Source organism: Equus asinus, chromosome 2, assembly GCF_041296235.1.
Source record: "Equus asinus isolate D_3611 breed Donkey chromosome 2, EquAss-T2T_v2, whole genome shotgun sequence".
NCBI classification, from domain to species: domain Eukaryota; kingdom Metazoa; phylum Chordata; class Mammalia; order Perissodactyla; family Equidae; genus Equus; species Equus asinus.
In genome coordinates, this window is record NC_091791.1 from 130600833 (window position 1) to 130623890 (window position 23058).

The 23058-nt window shown below is 47.3% G+C and overlaps 1 protein-coding gene across 6 annotated transcripts in view; it reads right to left on the bottom strand.

Annotated features, from left to right (window-relative positions):
• The window catches only part of PAQR5 (progestin and adipoQ receptor family member 5), an 82302-nt gene that overhangs the window by 14563 nt on the left and 44681 nt on the right, over window positions 1-23058 (bottom strand). For 4 of the 6 annotated variants that reach the window (XM_014848202.3, XM_070499132.1, XM_070499138.1 and 1 more), the window contains 3 exons: window positions 9851-9978; window positions 6669-6874; window positions 2666-2792 (listed from right to left, as the gene is read on the bottom strand). In XM_014848202.3, coding sequence (XP_014703688.1) covers window positions 2666-2792; window positions 6669-6874; window positions 9851-9978 — 461 coding nt within the window. Of the gene's footprint in view, window positions 1-2665; window positions 2793-6668; window positions 6875-9850; window positions 9979-13642; window positions 13812-23058 lie in introns of all 6 variants that reach the window. The other 2 variants (XM_070499140.1, XM_070499127.1) reach the window with 1 other exon arrangement.

The window sequence follows — 23058 nt, forward strand, 5'->3', positions numbered from 1 at the left end:
GATGGGTAGAAGGGTGAGTGGGTGGATGGATGGATGGATGGCTAGGTGGGTAGATGGATGGATGGGTGGATAGGTGGGTGGATGGATGGGTAGAAGGGTGGGTGGGTGGATGGATGGATGGGTGGATAGGTGGGCGGATGGATGGGTAGAAGGGTGGGTGGGTGGATGGATGGATGGGTGGATAGGTGGGCGGATGGATGGGTAGAAGGGTGGGTGGGTAGATGGATGGATGGGTGGATAGGTGGGCGGATGGATGGGTAGAAGGGTAGGTGGATGGGTAGGTAGATGGATGGATGGGTGGATGGTTGGAATAGCCACAGATGTGCCCTATAAATAAACAGAAATAATCCATTTCATTGACAGAAAGAAGCCCTTAAACATGGACATTTAAGAGATTCCTGGCCAACCTGCCCTGCCAAACAAGTTTGTCCAAAGGTAACAGGCATGCTGCATCCAAAAGACCCATTCATTGTCTCTGAACAATCACGGAGGACTCCCGGCTAGAAGAAAACAATCTACCCTGGTGGCTTACAGGTGATTCAGGAAACTTAAAAAAAAAAAAGCAGTAAATGTTGCAAGAATTTGCATCAGGAGCTCATGGTGAAGCAATCCTGGATCGAGAACTTTGGGACCTTTCTTCCACACCCACGGAGCCTTCCCTGGCCCTCAGCCCACAGTGCTCACCTCACTGTCCTCTGATCCTAAATTCCAAACACCAGAGCCACACAGCCCTGCAGGAGCTAACCAGACAGGACAGTGACCGTCCAAGGACCAGATCCAGGTGTGTCCAGGTCCCTGGACCAGGCCCGTCTGTGAGCCCACGCATCCAGGCACTGTGCCTCTGGGACATGCTTCCTCTCTCTCAGACCGTTTCTAGCATCACTGTTACTCTCCTACGTGTGTTACACCTTGTCTCACCCAAGTAGAGACTCGCTCTCCTCCCCTCGCCCTCGCGTGTGCAGCCCTCACAGCTCCGGCCTGGCACGGAGGCTGCGCTTCAGAGAGCTTTGAATCGCCAGAGCCCTGAGGAACTGGGGGAGATCCGATTCTGTTTTCTACCCCTAGGGGCAGACCCCATCTCCTTGCAGCTACAGGGGAGCTCTGGAACTTCCGGGGAGAGGGAGAGTTTACCACCAACTCCCAGCCCAGGCCTTTCCACGGGATGAAGCAACACAAAACCCGGGGCTGAGACTGTGCCCAGGAACGAGACTCACTCCCACGTAAGCAACCCCACGCTTCCAACCCATCTCAGGACGGGTAAGTGGAAGGCAAGTTGGGGCAAGTGTTCTTGATGCTGTTTAAGAATCTATCCTTTCATTTTTAAAGAAAACCAGTTTGTCAAGTATGTGAAACTTGCCTACTTCTCGATCCCACAAAACCTGTGTCACTCGAAGAAAGCTGGAGCCAAGATCCCTGCCGAGAAGTCAGAGACGCACACCTCTCCCTCCCAGTTTCTCCTGGGGCAGGGGAGAGTGGACGGCTGCAAGTAATACTAATTCTGCGAGGCCCGTGGCAGTCCAACAGGGAGATGCGAATGGGCTCGCTGGAACCACGGCTGGGGGGATAGAAGGTCACGTGTGACCTGCCAGCCTGCCTTGATGCTTTTCCTAACCCTCCACCCCAGGCCCCAAAAGCACCCAGCAGCCTGGCACCATGCAGACAGGGCTGTCGCCCCGACACCACCATGTGAGAGGATCCTAAGTACTTTAGGGACCTGGAGCTTTGGGCAGTTCACTTTTACAAAGAGCTGAATAAACCAGAGGAGTTATCCTCAAATCAATGTCTCTTGTGCCCACACACCAATGAGCTTTCTTGAGTGAAAAGGAAAGAAATATAGAGGGAATGAGAGCCAATGTGACTCATAGCCTTGGGGCTCCCTGGGGATGTGCTGGACATCTGAGCATCATCCATCACCCATCACACACACCTAGAGGCAGGCCCACTCCAGCACTGTCAGCAGACCGGCCACTGATGGGCACATGCTCTGGGCCAGGCTTGGGCCAGGTGTTCTGAGTACGTTACCTGTAATCCTCACATCCGTCTCACAGAGTAGATGTGTTGGCCCCATTTGATGGATAAGCAAACTGAGATTCAAGGAGGATAAATGACTTGTCCAGCAACAGGACCAGCTACATAATCTGTAGGGCCTCGCGCAATACTCTTGTTCAAAAATCATTAAGAGGGTTGGCCCCGGGGCCAAGTGGTTGAGTTCACGCGCTCTGCTTCAGTGGCCCAGGGTTTCGCCGGTTTGGATCCTGGGCACGGACATGGCACTGCTCATCAGGCCATGCTGAGGCAGCATCTCATACCACAGCTGGAAGGACCCACAACTAAAAATACACAACTATGTACCGGGGGGCTATGGGGAGAAAAAGGAAAAATAAAATCTTAAAAAGAAAAAAATCATTAAGAATTTCAAGACAGCAACAGCAGGGCATTGAACCAAGTGTGGAGCCGTCCTGTTGGCAGGGCCCTAGGCACCTGCACGGGCTGTGTGCCCACGAAGCTGATCCTGCCTGGCCACAGGAAGCCCGCCTGGAGCTGCGTCCCATGCCCCCAAGTGCCCTTGTCACCGAGCCCGCCTCTTTCGCTGGCCCCTCAGCAGTCCATGGAGCTGACTGCTCAGTCCCCTCCCCGTCCCACTTGAGATGGAGGGGCCGGGTACCTGGAGTAGCAGGAGAGGCCGGTGCTGATGATGGTGTTCAGCACAGCCAGGGTCACATAGTAGTCGTGGAAGGTGGTACGCACCAGCGCATCAGGAAACGTATAGGCCGAGTAGGCGATGGCTGAGCCTGGGAAGAAAAAGCAGCTTTGGGCAAGAAGCCAGGATGCAGCACTGTCTGGACTCCTTTCGAGGACCAACCCAGCCTCTGGCTGAACCCTCATCATCCCCACAGACCAGGGGCCATCCTGTCACTGCAGCCTTACTTATGCCATCACCTCTTCTAGAATGTCCTCCTCTCCCTTCTCTGCCTACCCAAATCCTGTCCTGAGAACTTATGACGAGCCCAGCAATGTGCCAAGGGCTTTACACACATTCACTCACATAACCTTTACAACCACCCTGTGACATAAATCCTGCACTTATCCTCATTTTACAGATGAGGAAACAGGGGCACAGAGAGGTTTAGTAACCCACCCAGGGACACACAGCTGGAGAGCGGCAAAGCCAACCTTCAAACACAAGCAATAGTCTCTGCTGTTAACCACATGCTAGGGTCCATGACAGCCCGGTGTGCTCAGCTTTGCTCTGAATATGCACATTCTCACCTGCCCGACGACATGACATGTGTGGACAGATCAATGTTGTGGAGAGGGAGGGCCCTTGCCCAGGTGAGGCGTATCATGTCAGTGGGCTGGGTAACAGCCAGCTGAGAGGCTGGATGTAAGAGGCTGGCCTCAGTGTTTTGTTTTGGAGTTTGTGAGAGAAGGGCTACCTAAGGACCTTCTAGAGACCTGTCTGCTGTGTGTGTTAGGGGATGGGGATCACCCAGGGAGTTGGACCACGTGAGAGCAGAGGCCTTTTACTTGAAAGAACAGGAGAGATCACTGTCCTTTTCAAGGGGGCCAGGTGTGGCCAGAGGCCTGGACCAGATGGCCTCTCTGGGCACCCTCACCTGCTGAGGTCGCTTCTGGGAGAGGCAGCCACAGGGCTGTCAGCCCAGGGCCTGAAGAATCACCTGTTATTCCAAAGACTCAGCAGCCTTGGATCCTACTCAAGGCTGAAACAGGCCTCGGGCCTCGCACGGTCAACCCCTGCCTCTGATCCATTCAGCGGCCAGAGACTAGTGAAGTCAAGTGCCATTCCCAGGTGATGTAGGCAGAAAGGGCCAGGAATCGCCTCCTCCTGGCACAGTGCTCCCCACGCCAGCAGGCTGCCTGTGAGATTCCAGCTGGAACAGCCTCCACCAGGGCAGACAAACTCTTCTCTCAGCCTGGTGCTACGAGGAAGTTCCTATCTGGACCAGGATGCATTCACTCTCTGTTTACTGACTGGGGCCAAGGTGCGTGCCAAGCTCCGAGCACAATACAAGAGCGAGGGAGCCGCAGGCCCTGCCACAAACTGCAGCGGGAAGCAAAGCTCATCAGCGCCTCCAGGCAGTTCCGGTGTGAGTGGGCGCTCAGGATGGATGGGCATCCAGCAAGGGACTGACCTTGAAATCTCCTTGGAAGATGGAGGATTCTGACAGGTGGCTGGGGGCAGGGAGGGCCTTCCGGGCAGCAGGCACGGGGGACAGCTCTGGATGCCAGACTAAGGACAATGAAGTTCCTTTTTCAGGTGATAGGGAGCCCCCCAGTTTTTGACTAGGGTATTAAGATGACCAAAGCCTAGTGAAAGTGAATAGGATGGCCTAGAGGGAGGAACAGGAACTGGAAATCAGGGAGGAAACTGGAGCAAATGCCCCCATCCAGGGAGTGAGGGTTTCCCCAGGGATGGAGGAGTGAGAATGGGGAGGGGAGGTGGCTGCAGACAATGGGGCTGGGAGTTCCGGGGAAGCCAGGGGCTCTCTCACTGATCAGACCTTCCTTCCATGTTTACTGAACACCCCCATGTCAGACACTCGGCTACGTACGGGCTGGAAAACCAAAACGTCTGTTCTCAGGGAGCTATTCCAGTGAGCAGCAGAAATGAAGGAACCACTGATACGCCTGGGGACCAGAGTGACATGGAGATGGGTCCAGCCTGGGGGCATGGAGGGAGCCACAGGCAGGGGTCCCTGAGGCTCCCGGGGCCCTGGCTCTGCGGTTTACAAGCTGTGTGACCTGAAGAACTTGCCTTCACTGTGCCCCATGATTCTCACCTACAGCAGGGGTGTAAGGATAGTCCCTGCCTCAGGGAACTGACATTAGGGCTAATGAGATGATGCGGTAGTGGCTACCCTCCAACGCTTACTACATGCCAGGCGCTGTCTGACGTGCTTCCCTTACAAAACTCATTTAATCTTCATAATATCCTACGAGGAAGATATTATGCCAATTTTGTGGATGAGAGAATTGACTGCTGAAGAGGTTAAGAAACTTGCCCAAGAGCATATAACTATCAGGGGTGGTGGCAGGCAGGCCACTAAGCACGGTGTGTGTCAGGCGCTCAGCACGGAGCCTGCTGCCCAGTGATTGCTCCTATCGTGAGTGAGTCCGGAGCAGGTGATCAAGGGCTATGCGGCCACAGGGCTGAGGAGCTTGGCTGAAGTTGAGTTAGCTGAACTTGTTAACTGATTAGAGAGGATGGTGGAAGTGGGCTGGGCACAGAGGAGAAAGAGCGAGGGGGAACTTGAGGATTATTTGCAGATCTCTGACCTGAGGGCGAGCGGCTGCGAGGGCAGGGGTGGGGAGGACGGGCCAGTCTCTGTCACAGGGCTGGAGGTGACGAGGACCTCAGGTGAGCTGTTTAAACTAGAGACGGGGGTTGGGAGTGCCTCGTCCCCGGGTGTTAGGGGATAGGGATCACCCAGGGAGTTGGACCATGTGAGAGCAGAGGCCCAAGGACCGATTCTGAGCTCGCCCACCTACATGGAGAGAGCAGAGGAAGGGGAACCAGCGAAGGAGAACGAGAATGTGGACGATGGGCGAACTGGAGGCAGTGACGCAGCAGGGACCAGAGGAAAGGAGGGAGTGTGGAGAGCCCAGGAAGCCAGACCCTGAGAGTCCGCACGAGGCTGGGTCCTCGGCAACCAGAGTGTCAGTGGACGGTGGGGACTGGGCAGCAGAGCCCCGAGGAGTGGGAGGTGAGGCGGTAAAGACTGTGTGTATACATGTGTGTGCTTATGTGTGATGTGTGTATGCTGGTGTATTGTGTGGATGTGTACATGTGTGCGTGAGAAGGGAGAGAGAGGGGGAAGTAGGATGGAGGGGGGCTCCTCTTGGTCCAGGGAAGACAATGACTTTGCTTTCACACCGGGAGCAGAGTCAAGAGGGAGAAGAGGCTAGAATCGAGATGCGAGGAGAGATGGATGCCCACAATTGGGGGAGAGGAGACCGGAGGAAGGGGCATCATACTTAAAGGAAAACAGGAGGAGGCTGGGGCGTTAACGCCCAAGCTTACCAGCTGCGGCTTCACCACACCGTTCCCGTGGCCCTGAGCCCGTCTCTAACTCCTCTAAGCCTCTGGACAAACGGGGCTCCTGACCCCCAGCCCTCCTTGCTGCCCGACCTGACAGGACCCGCCCTGATGTTCACACTGGCTCACCCTGGCTGCAAGAGCAGATTGTTACCGTTTCAGAGAACTTGCAAGCCAATTGTTAAACACAGCCATCATTAAAAATTAGATGACATAAACTTACAATTAAATAAATCATATTAATAAAAGTAATAAATACTCAATTAATGTATCTGTATAGAGGAATTACTATGTAATGGCATGCTACGCCGTCCTCTCCCCACCCGTGTTCAGTGATGTCCTGTTGGCACCTTGAAGTCAGCCGTGGTGGGAGTACGTACACCACACAAATCAGCAAACACCACAGATGTCCCCAGAGAACCAGCTGTTAAACATCTGCCAGCACACCTGTGGACACGTTTCTTACAAAACCCTCGTCAGGAAGCTGGGCAGGCACTGGCATTCCCGTGACTCTTCTGCAAGCCCACCAAAGCATCCTGTGCCCCAGCTCCAGGGGAAGGGGCAGCAGCCCAGTTACCAGGGGGGAGGGCGAGTGCAGGGCCCCACGTACCCAGGCCAAAGAGGTTGACGGCACCGTAGTCCAGGAAGTAGCAGATGTGCCGGGCGTTCCTGGACATGGAGCTGAAGGTGTGCGCACAGCTAGACGCAAGGGGGTACACGCAGCTGGTGCCCATGTACACAAGCAGAGGCCAGGAGTAGCTGTCATTCTGGATGTCTGTCACATACAGTACGGTCACAAACCTCCACGCGAAGAACCTGGAACACAGCATGACCCGCTCAAGCTCCGGGGCTGGGGCCGGGGCCTCCTCTTCTACTCCTCACCTGGCTCCCTTCTGCCTGCCATGACCCAGGATAACTGATCCCTGTGTATTCTCACTGTGAGTGGGGTCCTTTTTCGGTTATAAATGGGCAGGAGAGGTAAGAAGAGAGCCTTTGGGGTTATCTAGCCCAGTTCCTTCCCCATCTGGTGGTGACAGAATCCCTCTTACAGCATCTTGCCCCAGTGATTCTCCAACCTCAGTTTGCATGTTTCCAGGGATGGGGAGCTCACCACCTCCCAAGGCAGCTCTGAGTGTTGGAAAGTCCTTCACTGAGCTGCCATCTGTCTCCCTGGAATCTATCTTCCTTTGATCAGCTTTAGTTCTCCCCATCAGGACCATGGAAAACAAGCCCATCAAGTATCTTAAGGCCGTCTTCATGACCCCGCCCCACCTCTTTGAACTTTACATTAAATAACCTCAGCGCATTCGGCCATTCCTCACAGGATCCAAATTTGGCCTTGTCACCATCCCTGTCATTTGTCTATGTCCCCCTTGCAGGAAGGCTCCTCAAACAGCAGCAGTTCCCAGGTGGGGCCCTGAAAGTCTGGAAGACAACAGGACTTTCTCCTCCCCCCTCTTCCACACTATTCCTCCACTAACATGGCCATCACTTTTCTGAGCGGCCTAGTCCCACGCTGAGTCTCGGCCGAGCCTGGATCTCTCGGCTCCATCTCCACACAGAGACATTGCACAGTTCTGCATCAGACCTGCCTCACCTATAACTCATGCAAGGGGGTCCTGCTTGCAGAGCTGCCCACATCCACGAGCGGCTCCTAGAAAGCGGCCCCCTTTCCCACTAACTCTCCCAGGGCAGGAGACGACAAAGTCCTTCACACAGGAACCCAAGGAGTGTCACTAAATCCTCTGGCTACACTGTGACCTTTGTCCTCCTGTCCCAGCAGAAATAAAACTTTCGCTACCTGCCCATTCTCAAAACATATCCTTTCATTATCTTGAGACCATTCCCTAGTCCCAGTTCCTTCGGGCATCTCACTCCAGGCTCTCCCAAGCCCTTCCAGCTACTGCGCGTTGCTCAATGGTATCGTCTCTCCGTGCCTGGCAGTGTAGGGGTGTCGTACGCAGTGGGGCGCCTCAGCCCGTGTGGTTCGGCTGTAAAACAGCCAAGAAGTCATCCCTCAGAATCTGCACACAGGAGCTCGAGACCCACAAACAAGGATGGACAGGCCAGTATTCTTTGTAGCGGCACAAATCTTAAAACAGCCTAAATCAGCCATAATACAGAATACCACGCAGCTGCTCAAAAGCTTGAGAGTCCTGTGGGTCAGAGATCTCCAAGGGAAATGAGCAAAGGAAGAGCAGTGGGAAGGAAGAGCGCAGGGCTGGGTGCTCACACATCACAGACGCCCACGTCTGTAGAAGAGCTCTCTGGGACAACGGAGGAGAGAAGGTCACCTGGTGGCTCCAGGGAGGAGAGGGGCCAGGGGAGGACACTGACTCTCTTCCCCTCTGCAAGTTATAATTTATTAGCATGTAGACTTTTCCTGGAGTTTACTGAGGTTTACTTAAATTTAAAATGACAAACAGCCTCCCGCTGCCACGCTGACCAGTCTGCAGGCCCTAGGAATTTTCTTTTTATTTTTAAAGATTGGCACCTGAGCTAACAACTGTTGCCTGCCAATCTTTTTTTTTTTTTTCCTGCTTTATCTCCCCAAACCCCCTGTACATAGTTGTATATCTTAGTTGCAGGTCCTTCTAGTTGTGGCATGTGGGATGCCGCCTCAGCGTGGCCCGACGAGCAGTGCCATATCTGCGCCTAGGATCTGAACTGGCTAAACCCTGGGCCACCACAGCGGAGAGTGCAAACTTAACCACTCGGCCACGGGGCCGGCCCCCTTAGGAATTCTTTACAGACGGCCTATTCCATCCCAAGGCTGAGCTCTCTCTCCTCTCCCCTGGGGAGGGTTCTGGCACCAAACAGCCTTCCCCTGCGTTGTGGCCTTGCGGGGTGTCTTCTGACTTCTGATCAAGCAAGCTGCCTTCCTCGGGCCCGTCTCCACTCTGCACACTCTGGGGTCCCTCCTACTCTCTTGGCCTCTTGACACGATTGGGAGAGGATGTCCAGAGACCAGCCTGTGCCAGTACTTTCTGTGTGATGTAAGCAAGCCACCCCCTTCTCTGGGCCACATCTATGTCAGCCAGCAGAATCCTCAGTGGGACGGTGTCCTACATGACCTCTGAGGTCCTTCCAAGCCCTGACATCTATAACTGGGTGTTCTGACTCCGCCTTCACCCTCCCCTCTCCCCTCATTATGCCCAGCACGAGGTGTGTGACGTTGGTCTTCAGCCCCCACCGTCCTCCCTCTTTACCTTCCTGGCAACAACCATTTCTGCGTACGCGCTCCCCAGAGCTTTGCTCTTAGCTGCTCCGTTACAGTGCTGCCTGACCAAGTGCCCCACAGCTGCTGTGGTTCCAGAACGACTACAGGGCACCCATAGCTCTGTGCCCAATGCCGTGCCAACGTCTTCTCCCATACTCGTCATGGCAACCTTGGAGAAGATGCAGACTATCACTCCCGCTTTGCAGATGGGAAAATGCGAAGCTCAGAAAGGTTAAGGGACTTGCTCAAGCTCCTGACATTTTCACCAGGGCTTCTGCAAGACCCACAAAGCCTCCAAGACTGCAGGGGACAAGGTCAAGTCAGGCCATGGAGCAGGGGAGCAGGGAAAGACCCGGGAGCCGCCAGGAGCCCCTCGACTCCTACCGCAATCCACGCCCTAAAGCTCGCCCCAGCAGCGGGCCTCGACGTCCCCCAGCTCCACAGCCATGCACCATGGGGACCCCCCTAAATCCCAGGGCAGAATCTCAGCCCTCCCAACAGGCTGTGTTTTAAAGAAGCCCCACTTCCCAGAGCTCCTCGATGAGAAGGCCAGTCAAGGGGGTGGAAGGTACCAGAAGGGTAGCAAGTGAGTCCAGATGTTGAGAGTCTCATTGGTCATCTGGAAAAGGCTGAGGACACAGGCAGTGGCGGAACTCTGTGGATGTCGGTAGCCAAAGAGGATGCCCTGCTCATGGAACACCTGCAGGGGAAGAGAAGGGGGCACCGAGGTGAGATGAGAGGCTGGCAGGGAGGTCTCAGGAGGGATGCCTCCAGCAGTTATCTAGGTTCGTCCCGGGCCTGTCAAGTGTGCACTTGTACACTTGAGCCTGGAACACTTGACCCCAAGTCCTTGACCTGTCAAGCCGCTCCCCTCCCTTCCTCCCTCCTGTGGCTTCTAAACTCCCACGTCCTTCGAGTAGCCTGCAGCCAGCTGGAGGAGGGTCTTCAAGGCCCTGGCTCCCTCTGGGAATCCAGCCTGTCCTGCGTTCCCAGATGCACTTACTCTTGTCATGAATATTGCTTACGAATCTGGTTTTGTGCCCTCTGCCTGGGGCCTACAGCCCGGCCTTTGGATGTCTTCGTGGTTAGCTGACATATATGCTGTCTGTCCGAGCTGACATGCCCCGGATGTCAGGGGCTGGTGGGAAGATCTCTGCAGAAGAGCCCCCCAGGGCCAGGACATATTCACCAAGGCGCTTCATAAAGGGCTTTTGATGATGAAGACTATGATGGCATCAGCCAGGGCTGCAGGGAGAGGAGAAGGCTGGCCCACAGCAGGGCCCACACAAGCCACCCCAGTGCAGCCCACTTGGCAAGCCTCTCAGTAGCCACCCCCAGTGAGAAAGTTGGACCAGTCAGGTAAAACACAGGGTATCAACCTGCCTGGCGGACCGCATTACATCCATTACAAATGGTAATTGTGAAGACGAGGCCAGAGGGACAAAAGCTCACAACGCAATATTAAGGGAAAAAAAGTAGAACGTAAATTGTATCCCTGTCATGACTATGGAAACTATGGGAATCGAAGTACACGTGGTGGGGCAGAGGCCGGGAGGAACAGAGAAAAGTGAGGTTTCAGTGTTGAGGCGGCAGGATTTGCAGGAGACTTCTTCCCTTTGTGTTGATTTAAACCAAGCTTTCTCAATCTCGACACTATTGACATTTGGGGCCAGATAATTCTCTGTTGTGGGGCGGCTGTCCTAGGCATTGTTTAGCAGTATCCATGGCCTCTCCCTAATAGATGCCAATTACACACACCGAACCCGCCTCCCAAGTCGTGACAACCAAAAATGTCTCCAGATATGGCCAATGTCCCCTGGGGGCAAAATCTCCCCCCAGTTAAGAACCACTGATTTAGATGAATGTTGTTATAATCTTTGAAAAGAAAATCGTAAATGAGCAGGTTAATTGAGGTACATAATAACAATGATAACATTAGTGATCATAATATAAATCAAGTCACAACAAATCGCAAAGGCTTCCCTTTGATTTTCTAGGACTGTGGGAGGAATGCAAGGCTGGGAGAATTCCCACCTAGCCACCCATCGCTCATTTGGGTTCCCAACTTCTTAGTCTAAGAGGATCTCGATTCAAAAGCACATAATATATGACATAACTTGTACCATCTCTTGAGGTCCTGCATCAAGAGGGCACACGGAATAGCAGAGAGAGTAACAGGTCATCAGAGTAAAGAGTCAAATCTGGGCCCCTGAGGTGCCCTATGACCTTGACCTTGACCGCAAGTCTCAGGGCATCAGCTTCCTCACACGATATGCGAGGCGGTAGCTAGCTGCATGGTCAGTCCATCCCTTCTTAGTTCAATTCTGAGTTCAACTGGTCAACTGTGTGAGGAGGGGATCACAAAATTGGTTCATGGTCCAGTGAAGAAATACTATTTGAATTAGGTTTGGGTGTTAGCTAATTAAAGTGATTTGTTTCAGTTTTTGATCCACTGTTCAATTCTGCTGATGCCCGCGTTTCCAGTGGACGGGCCTCTCTAACGGGCAGCAGGAATCTTGGCTGGCAGCTGCCCACCCCACCAGGACTGCTGACAAGGAGGCAAAGGGGCCCACGGCCTTCAGACTTCTGATCCCTGTGAGGAGGTTGGCGTGTGCTTGGCTGGCACGTGGAAGACCCTCCAGCACAAACTATGGGTCCATCATTCTACCTCTCACTTTCTTTTGTTCTTTCTTTTTTTCATTATTTTATTAAAGCATTGGCCTCTTGTTAAAATGCAAGGATGCCAAAGAGGAGGAATCGTTATTAATTACTCACGCCTTCATACGAATGATTACTCCTATGTAGCAGGCGAGCCCATGACAAGAGGCCTGCAGAACCCGGGCATGTAGGGGTGGTGGTCCACAGGGAGGAAGCAGGGTGGGGCTGCAGGACAGCCCGGACACAGTGATGACAGAGGTGGGCTGGGGATGGTCAGGAGCCAGAGGGGGAGACCACCTATATTTTGCCCAGGGTCACTCAGAGAGTGACCTCTGTCCTTCTCTCTTTGGGCCCTGCATTCTGGGAGGCAAGAGAGGACGGTGACATAGTCAAAGCCAGAGCAGAGCAAAGGGTCCAGGAAATCCACAAACTGGACAACGTGACCACACTTAAGAATCCGGCCCCAGACATGGGGCGGACACCTTACCACCAGACTAAAAGAAGCTGCCTTGCTCTGACCCGCTATCCTGACCCCAGACGTGGATGGGAACCCCATTAACCATGCCATAGGGGTAAGATTTAAAGCAGCCCCTCCAAAAAAGAGGCTAGATGGATATAGGATGGATAAGAGAAAGGGAGTCCCTTGGTCCCAGACCGGCAACTTTCTGACCTGCCCAAACCTGGGCCCCTGGACTTGAACCCTGGTTTTTAGGCCACAATGCCAGGTGTACTCCAGCTTGGAGCCCCTCTGAGAAGGGGAAGGAGACACATTCTCTCCATCTTCCCAATCTCGCCTTAGCCAACGGCTTTGCACAGAGCCCATCTCAACGCATGCTACACAAATCTAAACAACAAACAAAATGTTTGAAAGCAATTTTGCATTCACAGCCAGTTTGACCCCAAAAGGCAAATTGCAATCACTGCCTTAACACTCTGAAGCTGGGCCTCATTTCTAAACACCCTCAGGTTAGCAGGCGCCGGCTTATTTGCACAGCCGAATTGATTTGTAGGACTCCGCCTTGCATCCCTGGTTGCGGGCTGGGCAATTTAGACCGAAATGAAATCAAATTGTGCACAGCCTATTATTCAGAAGCGAGAGCCCCAGGCACCGGGGTGGGGGGCACGTCGCGGGGCTCCTTTGGTGCCTGCCACAGGCCCAGCTTCCAGGAAGGACCCTGTGCACCTGCCAGCTGATGCCTGAAATTCCACCACAACCGTTTAAAGCCCTGGTTTTTCTAGCTATTAAACTGCAAATCACCTGGGGAAGATAATTGGGCACTCTGGCTGGTGGTAAGAGCAAGTGGATTTTGCTAGCAGGCAAAGGGGAGAGGCAGAGTGGGGCGAGGTGGTCATCTGCATTTCCCGTCCAAATCTCAAGGAATCCTCATGACCTTGCGAGGGGGTGCCTTTAATGTCCCCATTTCACAGAAAAGGAAACTAAGGCCTGGGGAGGTGATGGCATTTATCCAAGTTCCCAGAAGCAGCGGCAGCCAAGCTGAATCCTAAATGCAAACCTCAGACTCCATTTTACCCTGTCATCGCCACCACCCAGAAGGACTCTGTTGGAGATGAAGCTCTCATCTGGGTCGTGGCGTGATTTTGACTGTTACACACTTTTCTGAACCTCAGTTTCTTCTTTAAAGCGGTGCTATGGGCTGAATGGTGTCCCCCACAAAATTCCTATGTTGAAGGCCAAACCCCAGTACCTCAGAATGTGACTGTTGGCAGACAGGGTCTTTAAAGATGTGCTTAGGTGAAGATGCAGCCATTAGCGCGGGTCCCAAGCCAATCTGCCTGGGGTCCTCATAAGAAGAGGAAATCTGGAGACACCAGGGTATGCACGTGCCACCCTGTGAAGAGGCACCGAGGTGGCATCTGAAAGGCAAGGAGAGGGGTCTCAGGAGAACCAACCCTGCCAGCACCTTGATCTGGACTTCTGGCCTCCAGGGCTGTAAGAAAATAAACTTCTGTTGTGTGAGCCCCCCAGGCTGTGGCACTTTGTAAGGGCAGCCTGAGCTGACTGAGCTCTAAGCCAGAGCCTCTCAAAGTGTCTTCTGCAGGTGTGTGCAGATCCATGGGGCTCCCACTGCAGTTTGGCCGGGCTGAGGTGAGAGGCTGCATTTCTAACAAGCTCCAGAGCAGCAGATGCTGCAGCTGCCTCAGCACCCAGCCATCATCTCCGTGCCCAGAATCCAGTTCTTCACAAAAGAGAAGGTTCCCTTTAGGTAAGAGGGACAAGATACACCCAAAGATATGGGCATGAAAAGCCAGGGCACGGGGTAGTTAGGCCAGCAAGGAGCCTGGTGAGGTGCTTGCGGGCAGAAGGCATGAAAAGAATGGCGAGGGAAGAGGGCAGGCCACGAACTGCTCCATCAGTTACAACCCATCAGTGAGTAACTGCCCGCAGTGTGCCTGCACTGGGGTGGACACCAAGCCACTGTCTCATGCAGGACGGACCATGCTTACACCTGGCACGAGAGAACACTTAGGTTCTCAATCAAAAGAGCATAAAACATCACCTGTGTTCAACTCACAAGCAATTACTAGAACTGTAAAAAGCTTGAATTAATAGCCAACTATTGTTGGTATTAAGCAATTCCAAGTAAACACCAATTTAGAACATTGGTGTGATGTTCTTTAAAAGCTAAGCATCCAATCTTCAGTCCAGCATAAAGATGTTTTTCATTCATGCTACACAATATTTATAGAAGATGATGGAAAATTTAAAAGACAATGGTAAATTTCTTCTGGCCGAACATATAAGATGGATAAAAAGTAATGAAACAAATTAATCACTATCTAGGATGAAGGATTCAAAGGATATTAGTACTTTAATGAACAATAAAGTGAAAAAAAAAAAGACACTCAAAATGTTTTTAAAAGTAAATATTCCTCAGTTCATATAGGGTGCACGAGGATGAGAAGTCCCATTGTAAGACTAGCACCATACAGGGTGCTGAGCTACAGAAGTGAGGAAGTTGAAACAATGGAGCATTCCATCGGTTTTACATTTTTTGTAAAAACAGTCTTGATGAACTAGGAAAAGGATTTTCAATTTTAGGCACTGATTTTAAAATCTGCCCTGGGCAAGCTTGTGATAACAGCATAACATGACTGGAGAGTCTAAGGTAGGCAAAATAATGCCCCTCAAAGTTATCCATGTTCTAATCGGCAGAAGCTGTGAATATGTTAGGTTTGTGGCCAAGGAGAATTGAGCTCACAGGCAGCATTAACGTTGCTAATTAGCTAACCTTAAAATAGGAGATTATCTGGATTCTCCAGGTAGACCAAATATAATCACAAAGGTCCTTACAAGTGGAAGAGGGAGATGTGACTATGGAAAAATGGTCGAGAAATGCAACATTGCTGGCTTTGAAGATGGAGGAAGGGGCCAGAAGCCAAGGAATGCGGGTGGTCTCTAGAACGTGGAAAAGGCAAGAAAAGAGATTCTCCCCAAGAGCCCCCACCAACACCTTGATTTTAGCTAGTGAGACGCATGTCAGACTTCGAACCGACAGGACTGTAAGAGAATACATTTATCTTCTTTCTCAAGCCACTAAATTTGTGGTACTTTGTTATGGCAACTATGAAAAACGAATACAAGGTCAGAATTTGACCAAAAGTTCAAAAGCATTCTTAGAGCGGGAAATGGCAGCACATGGTTTCAATTTCTTACTAGGAGAATTGATGACTTCCTCTGGAACAAGTGAAAGGTTAAACGACAATCTGAATCCTTCCCAATGTGGAACATCTTGCTGAAATGCCTATCAAATTTGACCGTAAACTGCTCTTACTCAAGCGATGGGAATACCGAATAAATGCCGTTAAACACGTCGATCTAATTTAGACAGGATACAAGATGACTGAAGAACTCAGTGAAAACAACAGAAGGTCCTCAGATGCAGAGCAAATCCCATCTTTGCTGGGAGATGGCATTAATTTTGAAGCTGAGTGAGCTCTTCACAGACATTTGTTATGGGATATCGTGGTGGGATGTGGTTACAAAAAAGCCTACAAAAAAATCTAGGCTTGGCTATTTCACTTTTAAAGGGATTGAAAATACATATTTATTATTTTAAATATGTCTAGGGTTTTTCTAAACCAAGAAGCCAAATGTGAAACATGCAACAGAAATGACATTCCAATAAAATAAAATTCAAAAAAAGGAAACGAAAATGTCTGTGGACTATGAAAGAGGAGATTCATATACAAATAATTCAGAAGTTAATTTCTATAGAAATTATTTTTCTGCACATTTAGATTGAGGTATGATTTTGACTGAGCAAAATACTGCTATTTTCAGTTCTCTTTGTAATATCTTTCTTTTCCTGAAAAAAGAAAAATCAAGTAAGTACTATACGGATCTAGATAGTGTTTTAAGAGAGTGAAAACAGCAATATAAAAGATGGTGATCCATATTAAATTAAAATATTTAACAATTTTTCTGCCGAATTATAATTATAATATAAACCTCATGACCATGTTTGAACTTGATATGTAAAATTTATAGTTCATTCCTGATTCTAAATGTGGCTTTAAGAATTTTTTTGATAATTCCAGTTTCTCTACATCAGCAGAACTAAGCAGAAACTCAGCAGAAGTTTCTCTCCAATAAAATTAATCTAAAAAAAAGACTGAAGAACCACAGTGACTCAAGAATAATGGGCTAATTTGGCATCACTGTTAATAGAACACAAATTATGTGATAATGTTGATTACAACAATATAACTCAAAAATTTTGCTGAAGTGAAGGCAAGAAAATTAAATTTACAGAATGAACAATAATTTATGAATTATGTATGTTATCTTATTACTCATCCAAACATCACTGATCTATCGATACAACATCCAGACATGTGCAATAATAATGAAATTTAGTTGTCTTTGATATTTTGCTTACTTAGCTGTATAAAAATCAGAGGCTTACATATTGTTTTTTGTCATGATGAAGGGATATTTCTGAGGGTAGAATTTACGTGACTGTCTGTTAGCTTCATTTGTGACTTTTGCATATTGAGACATACGGTCTGTGGCCTCTGTCTGTTCTCCTGATTCAGACCCAGCACCTGGTAGGGGCAGGCCTGGTTTCACTTGAGCATCATGAGAGCACTGCAAGGTAGGGGTTGTCAACCCCATTTTACAGATGAGGAAACTGAAGCTCAGTGAGATGAAGTCTCCAAGGCCATAGAAACAGCAGAACCGAGATGCACCATCTGGTTTGTTAGACTGCAAAGCCCATGCATGCTTCATTGCAACAGCCAGGTGGAACCAGAGAGTGCTACAAACATTTTATGGAAATACTAAGTGTTAGCAAAGTTTTCAGAAGGAAGAGATCACTGGACCCAGAGCGATGAAGGAAGGACCTGTAAGAATGATTTTGCGTTCTTGTAGAATGATGGTGAGTTGGATGTCATGAAAGATCAAACAATTAAAATGCTGGATGAAGCCTGCATTGTATGCTGGATAAATGTATCAGCAAGATAGTGCAAAAGCAAGGAAGTCATGAAGCCCCCAACAAAGGGAAACCAGGAACCTGTGAGGTCCTTGCCTTCACCCTAGAGTTTCTGCTGCCAGACTTTGTAAATAAGAGATGAAACCCCAGGCCATCAAAGGCAGGGAATCTAACAGGAGCCCTCACCACTACGGCTAGGACTCAAAAGACAAGTGAATGTAAAATAAATCCCACCAGGCAGAAGAAGACAACAAGATGTCACTCTGAAAAAATCTCTCCCAAGAATTCAAAACCAACAGCATGCCTTCATATGGGTTTGTGATCCAAATCTACACTACCTCTGTGGTCCAAAACATCTCAGGTGGAAAAATTAAATTGGTTACAAATAAATAGAGGTCAAAGTTTTGTAGCTCCATTAGGTAAGAAACAAAAGCAAATATAGAGGCCAGTCCTGTGGCCTAGTGGTTAAGTTCAGTGTGCTCCACATACAAATAGAGGAAGACTGGCACAGATGTTGGCTCAGGGTGCATCTTACTCAGCAAAAAAAAAAAAAAAAAAAAAAAAAGCAAATATAAATCTTCTCTGAAGAATTTGTATTTTAATACAAGCATGCACACACTTGGAAACAAAACATCATGAATGAGAAACAGTAAAAACAATAGCAGAAAGAGAGCTCAAAGAATAGATACTAAAATATAAAATAACTATGTTTGATATGTCTAAAGAAATAGCTTCAAAATATGAACAAAAAATAGATTTGAAAAGAACTCAATGTAACTTTTAGAAATTAAAAAATTAATTGAAATAAAACGTCACTGAAAGGATAAATAACAAACTAGATCTAGCTGAAGAGAAAATTAGTCAACTGAAAACAGATCCATAGAAAATATCCGGAATGCAGTCCAGAGAAATTAAGAGATAGAAAATATGAACTAGCAAATAAGAGAAAGAGAGTATTTTTCCAGAAGAAGAAAACATAAGGTTTTGTTATGATATTTGAAGAGATAATTGATAAACTTCTAGAATTGTTGAAAGTCACCAGTCCTCAGATCCAAGAAGTTATGTTAGGATAGTAGAGACAGTTGGTGCTCACCAAATATTTCACGTGTTTTCCTACATTTCTCAGACTTTCTTGCAGTTAGGTTAGGACGACATGACTATTCTGGTTAATGTTACTTCTAGGCCAGGGCAGTTAAAAACAGTATGCCTTCTGCAGTGATACCATGATGCACTTAGGAGGGAATTCTTGCCCCCTTCAGAACTGAGCCACTCATCCATCGATGAGGAATGATTTTGGCCAAAGGCCTCTGCCCTTGACCACATTATACTCCCTGCCCAGGACAGCACATATCCAGTGATGATGGATACAAAGTCCTGGCCTCCTTTTCTCATTTGGGCCAACTCCATTCCACAGTGCTCTTTGTGATCAGCTGCGGCCTCTGACGCAACTTCTCCTTCTACCTAACCCTGCTTCCCTCACTTCCTTACAGGTGTTGTTCCTGAAAACACTCCCTGATAAACTTCCTGCACGAGAATCTTTGTCTCAGAGTCTGTTTCTCGGGAACCCAACCTGAGACATCTTTCTCTCTCCCCCTTCTATGGAGAAGTAGGAGGCAACACGGTCCACAAGCTGGCAGATCTTCCATCTGCCTGGGTCCCTCACAGCTCCCCACTGAGCACTTAGCTCTGTAACGTGAGTGTGAAATGAACCTTTGCCATGTTAAGTCATCAGCTATCTGGAGGAATTTTTAAACTCAGCATAGCCCAGCCCTTCCTGCCTAGTACAGTCATTCATGTTAAAATAGCTGGAGTAGCCACTAAACTAACAAATGTAGAACATACTTCTAGATATTAATTATAAAACAAGTGGAGAGAAAAACAGAATGTTAAAAGAAAAAAAGAAAACAAGATGGTAAAACTCAATACAAAGAAAGCAAGAAAGGATAGGACAGCCAAAGAGGAAACAGGACAAATGAAAAGCACATAAGATGATCAAAATATACGCAAATATATCAATAGTCACTATAAATATAAACAGACTAAACTGTCCAGTTAAATGACAAATATTGTCAAACTAGACAAGATCCAACTATGTGCCACTTACACGAGACACAGTTAAAATATGAGGACAAGGAGGGATTAAAAGTCAAAGGGAAAAAAGAAATAAACCAGACGAATAACAAAACAACAGGGCTAGAGTCACTATGCAACCATCAGACTGATTCTAAGACGAAAAGCACTGCTAGATATAAAGAGAATCACTACAAAATAATACAAAATCTACTTCACCAGGAACATATCACAGTGGCAACTTAATGTTCCTAAACAACATAGGCTCAAAATACATAACGCAAAAATGACATCTACAAGGAGTAATTCACAAATCTGCCGTCATGGTAGAAGATTTTAACACATTTCAATTATGGATACATCAGGCAGAACAAAATTAGTAATATGAAAATATTTGATCTTATAGGACATATATGAGATACTGCCCCCAACAACTGGAGATTATATATTATTTCAGGTATACTTAGAAGATTCATGAAAACTGGTCACATGCTAGGCCATAATGCTAGTCTGAACAAATTTCAAGGACTGGAAAAACACAGAGGGCATTCTTAAACCACAATCAATTAAGTTAAATCAATAATATACAAACTCCATACAGGGGCTGGCCTGGTGGCGTAGTGGTTAAGTTCACATGCTCTGCTTCAGCAGCCCAGGCTTCGCAGATTTGGATCACGGGTGGGGACCTACACACTGCTCATCAAGCCATGCTGTGGCGGCATCCCACATACAAAATAGAGGAAGATTGACAGCAGATGTTAGCTCAGGACCAATCTTACTAACCAAAACAAAAAACAAAAAAAACCTCCATACATTTGGGAAGTAAAAAAATACACACTTCTAAGTAATCATATGTCACATAAGGAATTAAAATGGAAATCAGAAATTAATTAGAATAGCACATGTGGACTGAAATTAAAGTGATAGAGGGAAAGATCTATGCCTGATTGCTTACATTAGAAGGCAGAGTGATTAACTTAAGAAGTTACAGCAGGAACAGCAAAATAAACCCAAAGTAGAAAGAAAATAATAAAAATAACAGATGTTAGAGATACAAAATACACAACAGAGAGGCTACACTGAACCCTAACCTGCCTCTTTTCAAATATTAAAAAAAAAAAAGACAAACTGACAAGATTAATCAAGAAGAAAAGAGAGAAAAATGAAAACCACATGATAATGTCAACAGATGCAGAAAAAGCATTTTACAAGATCCAATATTCTTTCATGATAAGGAAACGCTCAATGAAACAGCAATAGAACTCCTTCAACCCAATAAGACCATCCATGAGAAATCCACAGCTAATATACTTAATGGTGGAAAATGGAAAGCTTTCCCCCTAAGATCAGCAACAAGATGAAAGTGTCTGCTCTCACCACTTCTATTCAATATCATAGTGGAGGTTCTAGCTGGGTCAGCTGGACAAGGAAAAGAAATAAAAGGCATCTAGGTTGGAAAGGAAGAAGCAAAACTATATTTGCAGATGACATGATCTTACATATGAGAAATCCTAAAGGAGCCACTAAAAAACTATTAGAACTAATAAAATAGTGCAGCAAGGTTGCCAAATATAAGATCAATATATAAAACTCAGTTTTATTTCTATATACCAGCAATGAACAATCTGAAAATGAATTTAAGGGAACAATTCTATTTACAACAGAATCAAAAATAATAAAATACTTAGGACTAAATTTAACAAATTTTTGTAATGGTGCAAGACCTATACACTGAAAAATACAAAACATCCCTGAAAGAAGTTATAGAACACCTAAATAAATGCAAACACAACCCATGTTTATGGATCAAAAAACTTAATACTGTGAGGGCCAGCCCGGTGGGGCAGTGGTTAAGTTCGCACATTCCTCTTCGGCAGCCCGGGGTTTGCCGGTTTGGATCCCGGGTGCAGACCTATGCACCTCTTGTCAAGCCATGCTGTGGCAGGCATCCCACATATAAAGTAGAAGAAGATAGGCACGGATGTTAGCTCAAGGCCAGTCTTCCTCAGCAAAAAGAGGAGGATTGGTGGCAGATGTTAGCTGAGGGCTGATCTTACTCAAAAAAAAAAAAACAACTTAATACTGTTAACAATGCAATGCTCCCCAAATTGATCAACAGATTCAATGCAACCCCTATCAAAGTCCCAGCTGCCTTTTTTTGCAGAAATTGACAAGTTGATCCTTAAATTCATATGGAAATGCAAGGGAACCTGAATAGCCAAAACAATCTTGAAAAAGAAGAGCTAAGTTGAAAGGCTCACATTTCTCAAAACTCACTACGAATCTACAGTAATGAAGACAGTGTAGTACTGGCATAAGAATAGACAAATAGATCAATGGAATAGAACTTACAGCCCAGAAATAAACCTCACGTTTACACTCAAGTGATTTCCAATAAAGGTGCCAGGACAATTTAATGAAGAAAGAATGGTTTCTCCAATAAATGGTGCTGGAACTACTTGATACCCAGATAAAAAAATAAAGTTGGACTCCTATCTCATACCACATGCAACAGTTAACTCAAAAATGGATCAAAGACCTAAATATAAGAGATAAAATTCTTAGAGAAAATACAGTAGTAAATCTTCATGACTTTGGGTTAGCCAAAGATTTCTTAGATGTGACACCAAAAGAGAAGCAATAAAAGAAAAAATAGATAATATCAAAATTTAAAATGATTGTACTTCAAAGGATATCATCAATTAAGTGAAAAGACAATGCAGAGAATGGGAGAAAATATTTGCAAATCATATATCTGATAAGGGATTTGAATCCAGAATATATAAAGAACTCTTACAACTCAACAACAAAAAGACAAATGACCCAATTTAAAATGAGCAAAAGACTTGAATAGACATTTCTCCAAAGAAGATATACAAATGGCCAATAAGCACATAAAAAGATGATTAACATCACCTAATTAACATAATCATTAGGGAAATGCAAATCAAAACTACAATGAGATACCACCTCACACTCATTGGGATGGCTACTAGCAAAAAATCAAAAAACAACAAGTGTTGCCAAAGACGTAGAGAAATCAGAACACGTGTGAACTGTTGGTGGGAATGTAAAATGGTACAGCCACTGTGCAAAAGAGTATGGTGGTTCCTCGAAAAATTAAAAATAGAATTACCAAATGACCCAGCAATTTCACTTCTAGGTATATATCCACAAGAATTGAAAGCATGGTCTCAAAGAGATATTTGTACACTTATGTTCATAGCAGCATGATTCACAACAGCTAAAACACAGAAGCAACCCAATGTCCATCGATGGAGGAATGGATAAGCAAAATGTGGTATACACGTACAATGGACTATTATTCAGCCTTAAAAAGGAAGGAAATTCTGGCATATGCTACAACATGGATGAACCTTGAGGACATTGTGCTAAGTAAAATAAATAAGCCAGTCACAAAAAGACAAATACTGTATGATTCCACTTGTATGAGGTATTAGAGTAGTCAAACTCATAAGGACAGAAAGTATAATGGAGGTTGTCAGAGACTGGAGGGAGGAGAAAATGGGGAGTTAGTGTTTAATGGGTATAGAGTTTCAGTTTTATTAGATAAAAAGAATTATGGAGATGGATGGTGG